Genomic DNA, 12,991 nt, shown 5'->3' with positions numbered 1-12,991 from the left:
GAATTTAGGTCTAATATTATTTAATAAATAACACTTAAATTAAAAACTTATAATTAAAAAATTTGGCCTAAGTCGTAGTCGCTTGGTAGGGTGCCCAGAATGCCATCTTTATCAAAGTAGGCTTAATCCTTAAAATCGTATGAAAAACGCGAGCGCAGAGAGCGCGAAATTTTTTTTGATAGAAAAATAAGTCAGATCAGCCGCAATGGTTTACGTGAAATTTTGGTGTGGATATCTAATGCGAAAGCCGAAGGCCGAGCTCCATCTAGGGCCGAAGGCCCGAAGCATCCAGACTGTCAGTGCTTAAAAACAAAACAATAGTATAAGTGTTTAAAAAATGCGAAGGCCGAAGGCCGAGCTTCGCGTAGGGTCGAAGGCCCGAAGCGTCCAGGATGTCAGTGCTTAATCACAGAACAATGGTATCAGTGTCTAAATGCGAAAGCCGAAGGCTGAGCTCGGCTTAGGGCCGAAGGCCCGAAGCGTCCAGGATGTCAGTTCTTAAGTCGTAGTAGTAGTCGCTCGGTAGGGTGCCCAGAATGCCACCTTTATCAAAGTAGGCTTAATTAGGGCTTGCAATTCGAATATTCGAATATTCGAATTTGTCGAATATTCGACCTGTTTTGATATTCGAATATTCGGCCGCTCAGGTTTCGAATATTCGAATATTTTTTATTACTATTAAAAAATCTATGTTATCCGCTGTAGTTACAGTTTCTGTGTGTTTTACGGGTATTTACAGTGAATGAGGAACGGTAGGTACCCAAACACGAAGGAAATAATATTTTTACTGTATTCCTCTTGATAGACTTCGTGAATACAGTGAAACCTAACTCAATTTAAAAGAAAACGAAATCAAAAAGTATGTTATTTTTACGGTGCGTAAGTTTTAAGTTAAAGGGTCATTCTGTTTATTCAGTACAAGCGTACGTTAAGCGAATTTTTGAAGTCTAAACCTTGCCACTTATCGCAATTCTCAAATTTAATCATACCAAACCTGCCCAACTTGGTAATCTAACCATGCACCTTTAGCTGACGAATAATCCACCCAGTACTCAACTAACTTTTTCCCTTAAATATTCTAATATTATATAATTAGCCGACCATTAGGAATAATAATTTGCCAAAACAAATAAAGTCAATAAAGATTCAAAATACAATGAAATTAAAGGCCTTTTTACAGGTCTCTGAGTGATTACAAGTTAATTTAAATCGGAAAATAATTACTTACTAAAAAAAATATCTTACATAGGTACCTAGGTGTTTGGATGGTTAGTTATATTATTTCACGCAACGACGCATTTATAATAAGTTTTATCTAGAAATATTAAATACGTCTAATTTTGGCGTTTTACTTGTTTTTATAAATGTGGGCATCTTATAAATAGTAGGATGATAAAATCTAGTCAATTAAGTGGATTTCTGCCAAATATCCTTAGTTTTAGCAATATGTGAAAAAAGCTTTTGAATAAAACGATAATAAACCGATTTCTCGTTCCTTTTCTTATTTTTTATAATATTCGAATATTCGAATACGTCGTCAGAAAAAGTCGAATATTCGAATATCTGAAAGTTTCGAATATTTGCAAGCCCTAGGCTTAATATTAAAAGTAAAAAACGCGAGCGTAGCGAGCGCGAATTTTTTTGATAGAAAATAATTGAAAGGCTATGTCAGGGACACAGCCGTAATGGTTTACGTGAAATTTTGGCGTGGATATCTAATGCGAAAGCCGAAGGCCGAGCTCCATGTAGGGCCGAAGGCCCGAAGCGTCCAAGCTGTCAGTGCTTAAACACAGAACAATAGTATGTGTCTAAATGCGAAGGCCGAAAGCCGAGCTTCGCGTAGGGTCGAAGGGCCGAAGCGTCCAGGCTGTCAGTTCTTAAGTCGTAGTAGTAGTCGCTCGGTAGGATGCCCAGAATGCCACCTTTATCAAATTAGGCTTAACCTTTAAAATCCTATTAAAAACGCGGGCGTAGCGAGCGCGAAATTTTTTTGATAAAAAAAATGTAGAGAAGCTATGTCAGGGACACAGCCGCAATGGTTTACGTGAAATTTTGGTGCGGATATATAACGCGAAAGCCGAAGGCCGAGCTCCATGTAGGGCCGAAGGCCCGAAGCGTCCAGGCTGTCAGTCAGTGTCAGTGCTTAAACACAGGACAATAGAATAAATTGCAAGTTCCAAATTGTTTGACATTTACAAAGACATATAATATTTAAAAGCTTTCGCATTTTGAACACATATCAACTCACATTTATAGACGGGCCTATCTCGAAATTTATTTTATTACCTTTATTTACCGACGTTTCGACTTCGACACAGGTTTCACTGGTCGTGGTCGCGGCTAACTGATGTCCCAACAAAATGTCAAAACAGAGATTTGTGCAACTACCCGACGAAAAGTGTATGAAAAAGTTTGGGGTAGACATCATATTTTCAAACCACCCACTTCGCATAATGTTAATTATTGTCAATATACCCGCGCTGGACCCGTCTATAAATGTGATTTAATATGTATTTGTAAAGACGTTTGACATTTACTAAGAAAAATTTTGTTTTTTTTTTACAAAGTACATACACAAAAAAAAGTTTGCACCACTTTCTTAAGTTAGCGCCATAAGATTCAGGTGCAAACATAACTTAATTGAGTGTAGTGGCCACCCCCCCTGTTAGGGGTTGAATTTTTCTAGCCTAAAATAGGGCCAGGGATTTTCTTGACAGATTAGTAAAGTTTGCATCAAAATCCATTCAGCCGTTTTCACGTGATGCGCGGTCAAATAAACAGATAAACAGACAAACAGATAAACAGTCAAACAGACAAAAATTCTAAAAACTGTTGGAACGTGTTCTGTTATCGATTCTAAGTATCCCCAACCAACTTTTTTTCGAATATCTTCCATGTACAGACTTTCGACCCTCTTCAGCTTTATTATATGTATAGATAGACTATGGAGACGTACCTACAAGTGTAAACTTAATTACTTTTTCTACTCCAGCACTTAAATGTGTCAATTAAATGACTGACAGTGATATCTAAAGCAATGTCATTTGAATGCTTTGTCTATAGGCTCATAAGATGACTGCTAGCAGTCATCTTATGAGTATAATACAACTGCTTTATTTTTTTTAAAGATACAAGTTCCGATCATCTTGATTGAAAGAGGTATGTTTTCATTTACAATAATAACTCTTTTTTTTTTAAATAATAACTCAATTTTTTTTAAATAATAACATTTTTTTTTTTTTTTTGCTGCAGCTGTCATAGAAAAAGTAATGTATGCAACAGCTCATAATTGGTTCTTAAAATTCTCGGGTCTTTTTACTTCGACCCTTGAATTTTAAGAACCCTTATTATATCACTGTTGCATAAACTACTATACTCGTGTGCCTAAATATGTTCGAGAAACTTGATCGCTCACAATAGGGCTTATAAGACGTTCCAGAGTCACTCGGTGTGTAACGGGGAGATATATTATTGGAATTTCTGTGGGATGGATATAAAGATGAGAAAATTCGCAGAAATACTTTGGAAACCGATATGGCTTGTTAGTTTGCCCGCTCAAAGTAACATTTCGTGGGCCGTATGGTCCGAAGAAATGAGCCGTTGGGACATAAAAGTTGAGTGGTAAACAAGAAACGAAGCGCTTCACACGGTGGCCCTTGAAAAGGTGGTCGGACAACCTCGTAAGAGTTGCTGGATGCGTGTTGTGTAGGATCGCACTTTGTGGCGGTTGACAGGGGATTCATATGTTCAGTTGTGAACATACTGATATAATATACACCTGTTTACTGATATAATTGATATATAAAAAAATGTGTTTATATTTGTAGCGAACCTTTTTCGGTTGGCTTACCTCCGCCTGCGAAAGCAGGCTGCTAAGTCAGTGATATACCTAGGTGTCACTTTAATTGTCTAATATAAGATTTTCTTGTAATGTCAGAATAAATATTAATACGCTTTAGCTTTACGAGATTAATTATTTCTTTAATCCTAATTAGGAGTCCCACATATTAATCACACAACACTGACACGTGTGGACGACACGAGCCTATAGAGAACTAGTAATAAAATTACCAGTAAACGTAACGTGACGTTCGGATATCAACTGATCAATTGAGTGACGTTCACCGCCGCATTACTGCCGCGATTATGACGTTTATTCCGTCACTCATTGTATCGAGGAAATTGACAGATACGGCGGTGGCAACAACGACATTTCATTTCTGACCGCAGCTGCACTACTGGTACTGAACGCGTCGCTGTTACTGTCAATTTCCACATTAAAATGAACAATAGTGCAGCTGCGGTTGGAAATGGACTGTCACCTTAATGCAGCTGCAGTTGACATCCAAACGTCACCTGTAGACACCGTCGTGATAGTTACTTATAACTTTGAACGTTGTCATGCACATTTTCTAATTTGTTAAGTTTATAAAAATATAGGTATTAAAACAAAGTTTAAGCTTTCATACAATTCAACCGAACTGAATGTAATTAGCAGTCTTTCAACCTTTTGAACGCCAAGCCTATCTCGTTCACAGCCCGTCATTTGAACTATTTTAAACTTTGTCGGAATGCACGAAGGTAGATATCGGGCTGTAGCCGCGCCAGTTGACGACTTTGGCGGTCAAAGGGTTAAGACGATAGTGGACGACCGTTTCTCCATGACAGACATAGTTCCCTTTTCCTCTCTAGTTTTTTTAATATGTACTACGTCGGTATCAAACAAGCATACGGCCCGCCTGATGATAAGCAGTCTCCGTAGTCTATGGTCGCCTGCAACTCCAGAGGTGTTACATGCGCGTTGCCGACCCTAATACTCCGCACCCTCGTTGAGCTCTCGCAACCTTACTCACCGGTAGGAACACAACACTATGAATAGAGTATTGACAAAATAGAAAAAGTATTTACACAATTTAATGTACATATAATATTGCCTCTTCGTTAGAATGTTTATGGTATTTTAATTACTAAAGAGTTAGATTGGTGGTTCGAAAGGTTTTTAAAAAATGGTATGGAATTTGTTTTTCGTTCCTAACACTGTTTAATATAATGAAAAAAAAAACTAAAAAAAATCAAACGAAGGGGCATACCTATATAGCAGAGCTGTGCCCAACAGGCAATACATCAAATTCTGTCAAAATATTTTGTATTACCACCTAAAGTCTATTTTTTTATTCGGTAGACTGAAATGACAGTTAATAGTATGAACATGAAATGTCATTCCATACTATTAACTGTCATTTCAGTCTACCGAATAAAAAAATAGACTTTAATATCAATACAAGGAGGAAAATGGGGACGAATTTTGTAATATGACGAAGCGGTCACCTTTCCTCTTAAATAATCGGTAATAGCGCCCGGTATTATCTAAATTGATAACCCCGGGTTATATAAAGCCGTGTAATACTTCTGTTCGGACAGTGGCTTGTGATCAATTGGATAAGTCAAGTGCTCAATATTTTAAAATCACAATGGCAGTGTTTGCAGTGTTAATGTTGCTGATGTTTTCTGGAAGTGTATTATCAAGTGACGGTACGACCTAGAATTCTAGAACGTGTTATTTTTACAGTACATATGGTGCTACTTTAGCGCCCTAGTGCAGTAATTAGCGCTATACCTGCCGTTGTCGAAAATTGAAAGGATCATGTGTAATGTACTGTATAACTTTGTACCATACACGTGCAAATAGGTCATTCGCAACTCGTGTCGATTAAAAAACTCTCTTCGGTCGTGTTTTAATTTATCGCCACTCTTTGCGAATTTCCTACTTTACGCACTTGTATCATTGTATCGTATGTTGGTATATCTTAAGTCTTTGAAATAAAATTTACGAATAAGAAGAACAAAGTGGATGACGGTAGGTATTCGTGTGGCTTCTTCTTCTTCTTCTTTTATTTTATGGCGGTCTGGCCAAACAAGTTGGCACAAATTTGCCAATGTCAAGTATAAAATACTGCGATCTGCGATCTGCACCTGAGAACAGACGACAACACAAACATATACGAGGGGCGTTCAAAATATTCTCGGTATTGATATCTTACGACCTCTTCTAAAATTTCTTTCGTTACTGGCCGCTAAGGTTTATTCATTGACATTAAAAAAAAGTATAATTCGAACCGAGATAGTCTTTTGTTTTTCTGCAATTGCTGAACAAACATGAACATCCTGTGCGAATTGACAATGTTAACTAAATTAGAACATCGATGCGTGATAAAATTCTTGACAAAACAGGGTAAAAATCAAAAAACCATAAAAGAGGAAATGGATTGTGTTTACCGTGAGTCTGCTCCTTCTTTATCTACCATTCAAAAGTGGTCAAGCGAGTTTAAACGCGGAAGGGAGAGTATTGAAGATGACCCTAGACCTGGCCGGCCTGTAGTAGCTACTTCACAAGAAAATATTGATAAAGTGGAAAAACTTATATTGGAAGATGGTCGAGTGAAGGTAAAATCTATAGCACAAGTAACCAATCTCTCTATTGGTACCGTACATGATATTATACATGACCATCTTAATATGTCAAAAGTAAGTGCAAGATGGGTTCCGCGAATGCTGACTCGGCTTCAAAAAGACATGCGTGTAGCTTGTTGTTCCGATTTTATTGACCTGTGCGGTGAAAATCCTGATGAGGTGCTGCAAAGAATAGTTACTGGAGATGAAACCTGGGTTCATCATTATGATCCAGAGAGTAAACAAGAGTCCATGCAGTGGCACATTAAGGGTTCAGCTCATCCCAAGAAGTTCAAGGTCATCCCTTCAGCCGGCAAGGTCATGGCCACGATATTTTGGGATTGTGAAGGAGTATTACTAATCGATTATAAAGAAAAAGGTGTAAATATCACAGGACAGTACTACGCTAACATTCTACGTCAATTAAAGGATGTAATTAAAGAAAAGAGGCGAGGAAAGTTAACCAAAGGTATTCTGCTTCTGCATGACAACGCCCCCGTCCATACTGCTCATATTGCCAAGGCAGCTATTGTTGAATGTGGGTTTAAAACTGTTACTCACCCACCGTATAGTCCGGACTTAGCCCCCAGCGACTTCTTTTTGCTCCCCAATCTTAAAAAGGATCTGCGTGGAAATAAATTTTCTGACGATGAAGCATTGAAGGCGGCAGTGGAGGAGCATTTTTACACGAAAGATAAAAAATATTTTTACGAGGGATTAAAAAAATAATTGATCGATCTTTTAAGTGTATGAACATAGGGGGGGAGTATATTGAAAAATAAAAATATCAAACTTTTCGTACTTGTTTGTTTTCATTCTCATACCGAGAATATTTTGAATACCCCTCGTACCAACGCCCACACAGAACATGAAAGCACTACACGTTTTGTTATAACTAAGTAAAACAAAGGTGAGTGATTAGTTCAAATGCAGACGACACACACATTATATAGTTATTAGTTATACTATACTACACGGTTACTATAGTACGATGTTATTTTTCTTCAGAAACCTAGCAAGAAACCGGAATACTTTTTTATTATCAGTGAGACTTAGTAAGGTCGAAGATTTTATAGGGAGGGGAATTTTTAATTTTGTTAAGACGGAGTATAAATTAAAGAAGGGAGAGTTGCGAGGGCAGTTAAAGAAAATATGATCCAATGATCCCACTTCCACATTACAATCGCACAAAGGAGAGTCTCTGCGTTTGAAGCGATGCAGGAGTTCTGGTGAAGAATAGAAGCCCAAGCGGAGTCTAATAATGGTACTGGTGTGCCTTTTCGAGAGAGAACGATTTTTAAAAAACCAAGGGCGAGAGGGTATCGAGGGCTGAATGTACGAGTAAAAACATTTTTTGGAAGATTTCCATCGAGCAGACCATTTTTTTTAAATTGTTTTTGAGGGGATACAAACCAGATCTGAAGGGAAAATCTTAAAGAAGGAATCATTTCCGCGTAGAACAGCATCTTTTGCAGCCTGGTCTGCTAGCTCGTTACCTAAAATTCGTGTGGCTTTTCAACCTCTAGCGGCTTACTATAAAAGAAAAAATGGCAGTGAAAGTTAAATCACTAGTGTTAGAAATCGGACGTTATAAAACAAATGGAACTTGGTTCCACTGAATAATTTAAATTTCCCTGGAGTTTGTTAGTGGGTATATTATTAGGACCACAGCTTGTAGGTACCGTAAAATGGGATGAGTTGGGTTCGCGGGGAGAGTTGGGTTACGAATGGGGAGAGAAGGGAAGAAAGGGGGGTGAGATATGAGATTTTAAGGCTACTGCTACAAAAATAATGTGTTTCAATTTTAAATGGAGCTATAGTAATACTCATACTAAAAAAATCGATTCAACAATCTTCCAAAATCACCTTTGTATGAAATACCATCTCACCCCAATTACGAGGGACTACGGGGTGAGGTGGGATTTCCTGTTTATCGTCAAAATTATGAAATGGACCTCCCCAAAATAAAATAAAAACTAAAATACAAACGCCCGGAACACTTATTATATACACCATTCAGTTTGCATATGTAAAAATAAAATGTTATCGAGGTTTGAATGTCAGTTTTGCCCCTACTCACCCCATTTTACGGTAGCAAATTACCAATCACGTTGCGTGCGCGTGATGCGTGTTGTTATTCGTGAAAAAAAATATTATTTGTCAGCCAGTGTACTTATTTGGTTAACGATGGTTTGAGCTTTAGTCTGAGTAACAATATTTTGACTGAGTTAATAAAAGATATCTTTGTATTTTAAAATATAATTCTGGAATTGCTTAGTTCGACAAAATTATTTTATATTAGGTACATTTTCTTTTTGCTTGCTAGATTGAATAGGCAAGATCGTAATAATCGTAGTATGAAGTAGGTAATGATTTGTCTAAAATTTTGTGCAAAAACTTCGAAATAACCATATTTAACGAATTATTTTGTACTCGAAATGTAAGGACTCAGTTGTGTTTTTAGGTAGCGTTTTCGTATTATTAGACAGCCCAATTAGAAATGAAGTAATTAGCCTTATTAAAACAATGTAAATTGTAGCCAAACAGTTTATTGCACAAACACATAGCTATGAAATATAAAATAAAAGCTGGATAAATATTCTACAGTCATGATTTTTATAAAAGCTCGATGCATTTCTAAGCACCTGAATCTACCAAGTTTTATTTTTACTTTTATTTAATTACTTTCTATAGTAGAACCAGACCAAGTAACTCTACACAGACTTTGCAGTAATAAAGTGTCACCATAAACGTCTAATTCATGAATGATATGGCAGTTCTAGTGGCACCACCACATTTTTATCCGTAAAAAGTCTGTATATACTAGGGACTTTAGCTTTGTCATAACAGAAGGCTTATTCCAAGTTTCAAAATCTTAACTGTTATGTCACTCATACATATGCACCTTATACCGACACCGCCTAATAAAAATATATACTTAGTTGTATAGATATGTTAGAATCTTTTATTTGGCCAATTGGATTCTATAGGTAATTATTATATTTCTTCTGTATTTCAGAATCTATAGCTGTGCCGTGTAGTATCAATGACATCGATTGCCTTAGCGAATCTACCGAAAAATTCCTTGAAAAAACCCACAAAGGAATATCCGCCTGGAATATTGTGGCCCTAGATCCTTTAGTTATACCTTCATTCGACATCGTGTTTGATAACGAAGGCTTAATTTATAAGCATCAGAACTTAACCGTGACAGGATTACGGAATCAGAAGATATCAGATTTCAAGTAAGTACTTGTAATTACATAGGTATTGTCTCATTTAATTTAATTTCTATTTTCCTTTTCACTCTCGTATATTGGGATTCAATAACTCGTAATACGTGTGGTTTTTTGTGAAATTACCTATTTATAATCCGGATTTTTTCCTTTCAATCCGGAGGTCGCGGGTTCAAATCCTGGCTCGTACCAATGAGTTTTTCGGAACTTATGTACGAAATATCATTTGATATTTACCACTAGCTTTTCGGTGAAGGAAAACATCGTGAGGAAACCTGCATACATTTGCGAAGAAATTCAAAGGTGTATGTGAAGTCCCCAATCCGCATTGGGCTAGCGTGGGGACTATAGCCCGAGCCCTCTCGCGCATGAGAGGAGGCCTGTGCCCAGCAGTGGGACGTATATAGGCTCAAATTATTATTATTATTATTACCTATTTATAAATATACTTTAGTGAAGTAACATTACATTTATTTTCATACTTAATCAGAAATAAATCTTAATTTCAGAATGGATACCAAAGCAAAGTCGGTAGTACTAACAACAAAAGCCGATTTAGACATTGCCACTGATGTCGATGTTATATTCTCCAAGTCATCGAAAACCTTATCGGGACATTACAAGTCACATGCAAGTATGTTTGTGATTTTTTTTTTATGAATCTAATTCACGAAACTGCATGTTTAGTTTTATAAGTGAAAGATAAATGAAAAGATATGCCGCGTCGAGCAACATTCAAACTTCTGATCTTTCGGGTCACCGGCCCGAATACGCGAACCACCTGGGCTATCCCTGACACTTGATGAATCTTTCCATTACTTATTCCTATACCTATAGTTACACGCCTTATTTATAATATCTCTAGTTTCAATGTCTCTGTTTGTACTTAATAGGTAGTAGGTACAAGAAAAGTGCAAGTAAACCTCGGATGGTGAAAGAAGGAAAGTAGAGAGTATTATCCTCTCTAATAAAAGCAACGCTGACTTCTTGAGTTTGAACTTAAAGGATTCCTCTGAATATAGTTACTGACTTTTCTCCAATATGCTCGGAAATGTTCACCTTATCGTATCAAAAATAGTACAGGAAGTTCTACGTTATTGTCAAACTCTAATTTAAAAAAATCAAACTATCGCTGTCCTGTTCTAGCGGACGGGAATGAAAAAAAACACTACAGTAATAACTTATTACTGTAGTGTTTTTTACTTTTTAAAAATAAAAAACGCAAACAGCCAATTATTAAAGCCGCGAGCCGCATCTACACGACCCGATCAGCTATCATTTCAAGCTATAGGATAGAGTGAGATAGTAAGATAAACGACCTTACTTGTCTCGTTCTTACAAGACCGTTGTGCTCGTGTATGATCGTGCGAATACTGCTTAATAAAATCAAAGATTATTTTTATATTTTTTAAGGATCTCATCCGTGTACATAAAGTTTATATAGTTTGTCAAAGGACTTTCTCATTTCAAACATACTATCTTTGTCTTACACTAGTACTAGTACCCAAAAGAAAACGATGGGTATAGTTTTCCTGCTTCTTACTGACTGACAAATTGGTTTGACCAACTATATTGCACAATTATATTGAATGAACGAATATTGAATGGTACTGAATGGCAGAATAACTTTGTGCCCTTAACTTTTAAAAATAAATTTTAGAGGGAAATTGTTTTTGACATTTTTGATGTGAAGGTTCGATTTGAGTCATGCTTGATGCTTAAATAATTATTATTTTACCTTATTTCCTCGCATGTTTGGAGAAAAGCACTATATATGCCTCGGCAGGAATAGCAATTCGTGGATTCGTCTTCTTTGTCGAAAATCGAAACTCATCCACGAGTTGCCCTTTCCCGGCCTCTGCAATAATGTACTATTTCTAAGAAAGATACAGTTTATAATAAATCTTACTTAATTGAATTGAATAAATAAATATAGGGAAGTTTTTGTATTGCAGCATTAGCTTAATTGACTAATTATACATTAAACATGTTGTTAATTGCAGGTGTATTAGGCACGGCTACTTACAAGTACGAGCTTAAGACCGACGAAAAAGGAGTCACTCATTTCCATGTTGGCCCAGAGACCATCACTTGCAAAGTTGTCGACGCCCCGAGTGTTGAATTGAACCCCGAGTTTCAGCAGATTCTTTCAAATGGTAAGAGCTCAGTTAAAATATAAACAAAACAAATTTGAGTTTTGACAGGGACTTAAATTCTTCTTTAATTTAAGTGATTTCGTACCGCTAACATGTGACCAATTGGCGAGTAGGTAACGTCCAGTAGGTACCTACTAACTGTAATTATAAGATTGATAAAAGTCATTCACACCCCCGGAGGCCAATTCGAATTTACCTACATTTTGATGGCTCGCACCAACACCTACGAGGAAAATGCACGCGTGAATGATAACTAAAAGGTATGACGTTTATTACACAGTGGAATTAGTTACTTAAATTGTAGACCGTACCCATAATAATTACTGTTTTTATTCACCCATTATACATTGTCTATATATATTTATAAGATAACCATGAAACTAATTAGGTAACCATTTTTTAAATTTAATTTTTCCTCTTCCCAAGAATATTCAATTGTGAACTAATCTTAACTACTCGTATAAAATCTGGTAGGTATAATTTTAGTTAAAAATATTTTGCTTTATTTCTATTAGATGCTGATGCCAAGGCTTTCAGTCAAGAGAAGAAAAACGAATTAAGAGAAAAAGGGTTTTGCAAAATAACCGAGAAAGCATACACATACGTCGTCCACAACATCAGGGAAGCTGCCAAAGCCGTACCATCGTCAGCTTTTTTCACCAATATCGAATAGAAATATATTATGTACATATTTTATTGTAATACTACACATATTGATTGATATGGTACAAAATATATGTCATAATATATAAATGTATGTCTATTGTCTATATATATTTATATTGTCTGATCAAAAAAGAATACCAAAAATATTTATAAGATTAAACCCATACTATGCATAACAAGTAAGTACTGTACCTAAGTGATATTGGAATGAATTTGTGTACCGAGATGCCGTATACTTGTGCAATAAATTCCAAGTTAAAACTGATTCTCTAGTTTTACTTACGATTTTATTCCCAAAATAAATCTAGATTTAGTCTCAACTTAAAAAGTGATAGGATTGATAGATAAATGCAAGAGATGCGACAAAAGCGAATGTTTTTAGGGTTCCGTAGCCAAATGGCAAAAAACGGAACCCTTATAGATTCGTCATGTCTGTCTGTCTGTCCGTCCGTCCGTATGTCATAGTCACTTTTTTCCGAAACT

General features: G+C 36.4%; 1 protein-coding gene across 1 annotated transcript; it reads left to right on the top strand.

Annotated features, from left to right (window-relative positions):
* The first annotated feature begins 5,401 nt into the window (after nt 1-5,401).
* On the top strand, nt 5,402-12,515 carry LOC134651424 (juvenile hormone-binding protein-like). Its single transcript, XM_063506529.1, has 5 exons — nt 5,402-5,532; nt 9,470-9,695; nt 10,196-10,320; nt 11,690-11,842; nt 12,358-12,515. Exons 1-5 carry the CDS (start codon nt 5,472-5,474, stop codon nt 12,513-12,515), a joined length of 723 nt encoding a protein of 240 aa, XP_063362599.1. The 5' UTR covers nt 5,402-5,471.
* Nucleotides 12,516-12,991: the final 476 nt, after the last annotated feature.

Source organism: Cydia amplana, chromosome 10, assembly GCF_948474715.1.
Source record: "Cydia amplana chromosome 10, ilCydAmpl1.1, whole genome shotgun sequence".
NCBI lineage: Eukaryota > Metazoa > Arthropoda > Insecta > Lepidoptera > Tortricidae > Cydia > Cydia amplana.
The sequence above is the reverse complement of the archived record's forward strand: the minus strand, read 5'-3'. Positions and strand labels throughout refer to the sequence as shown.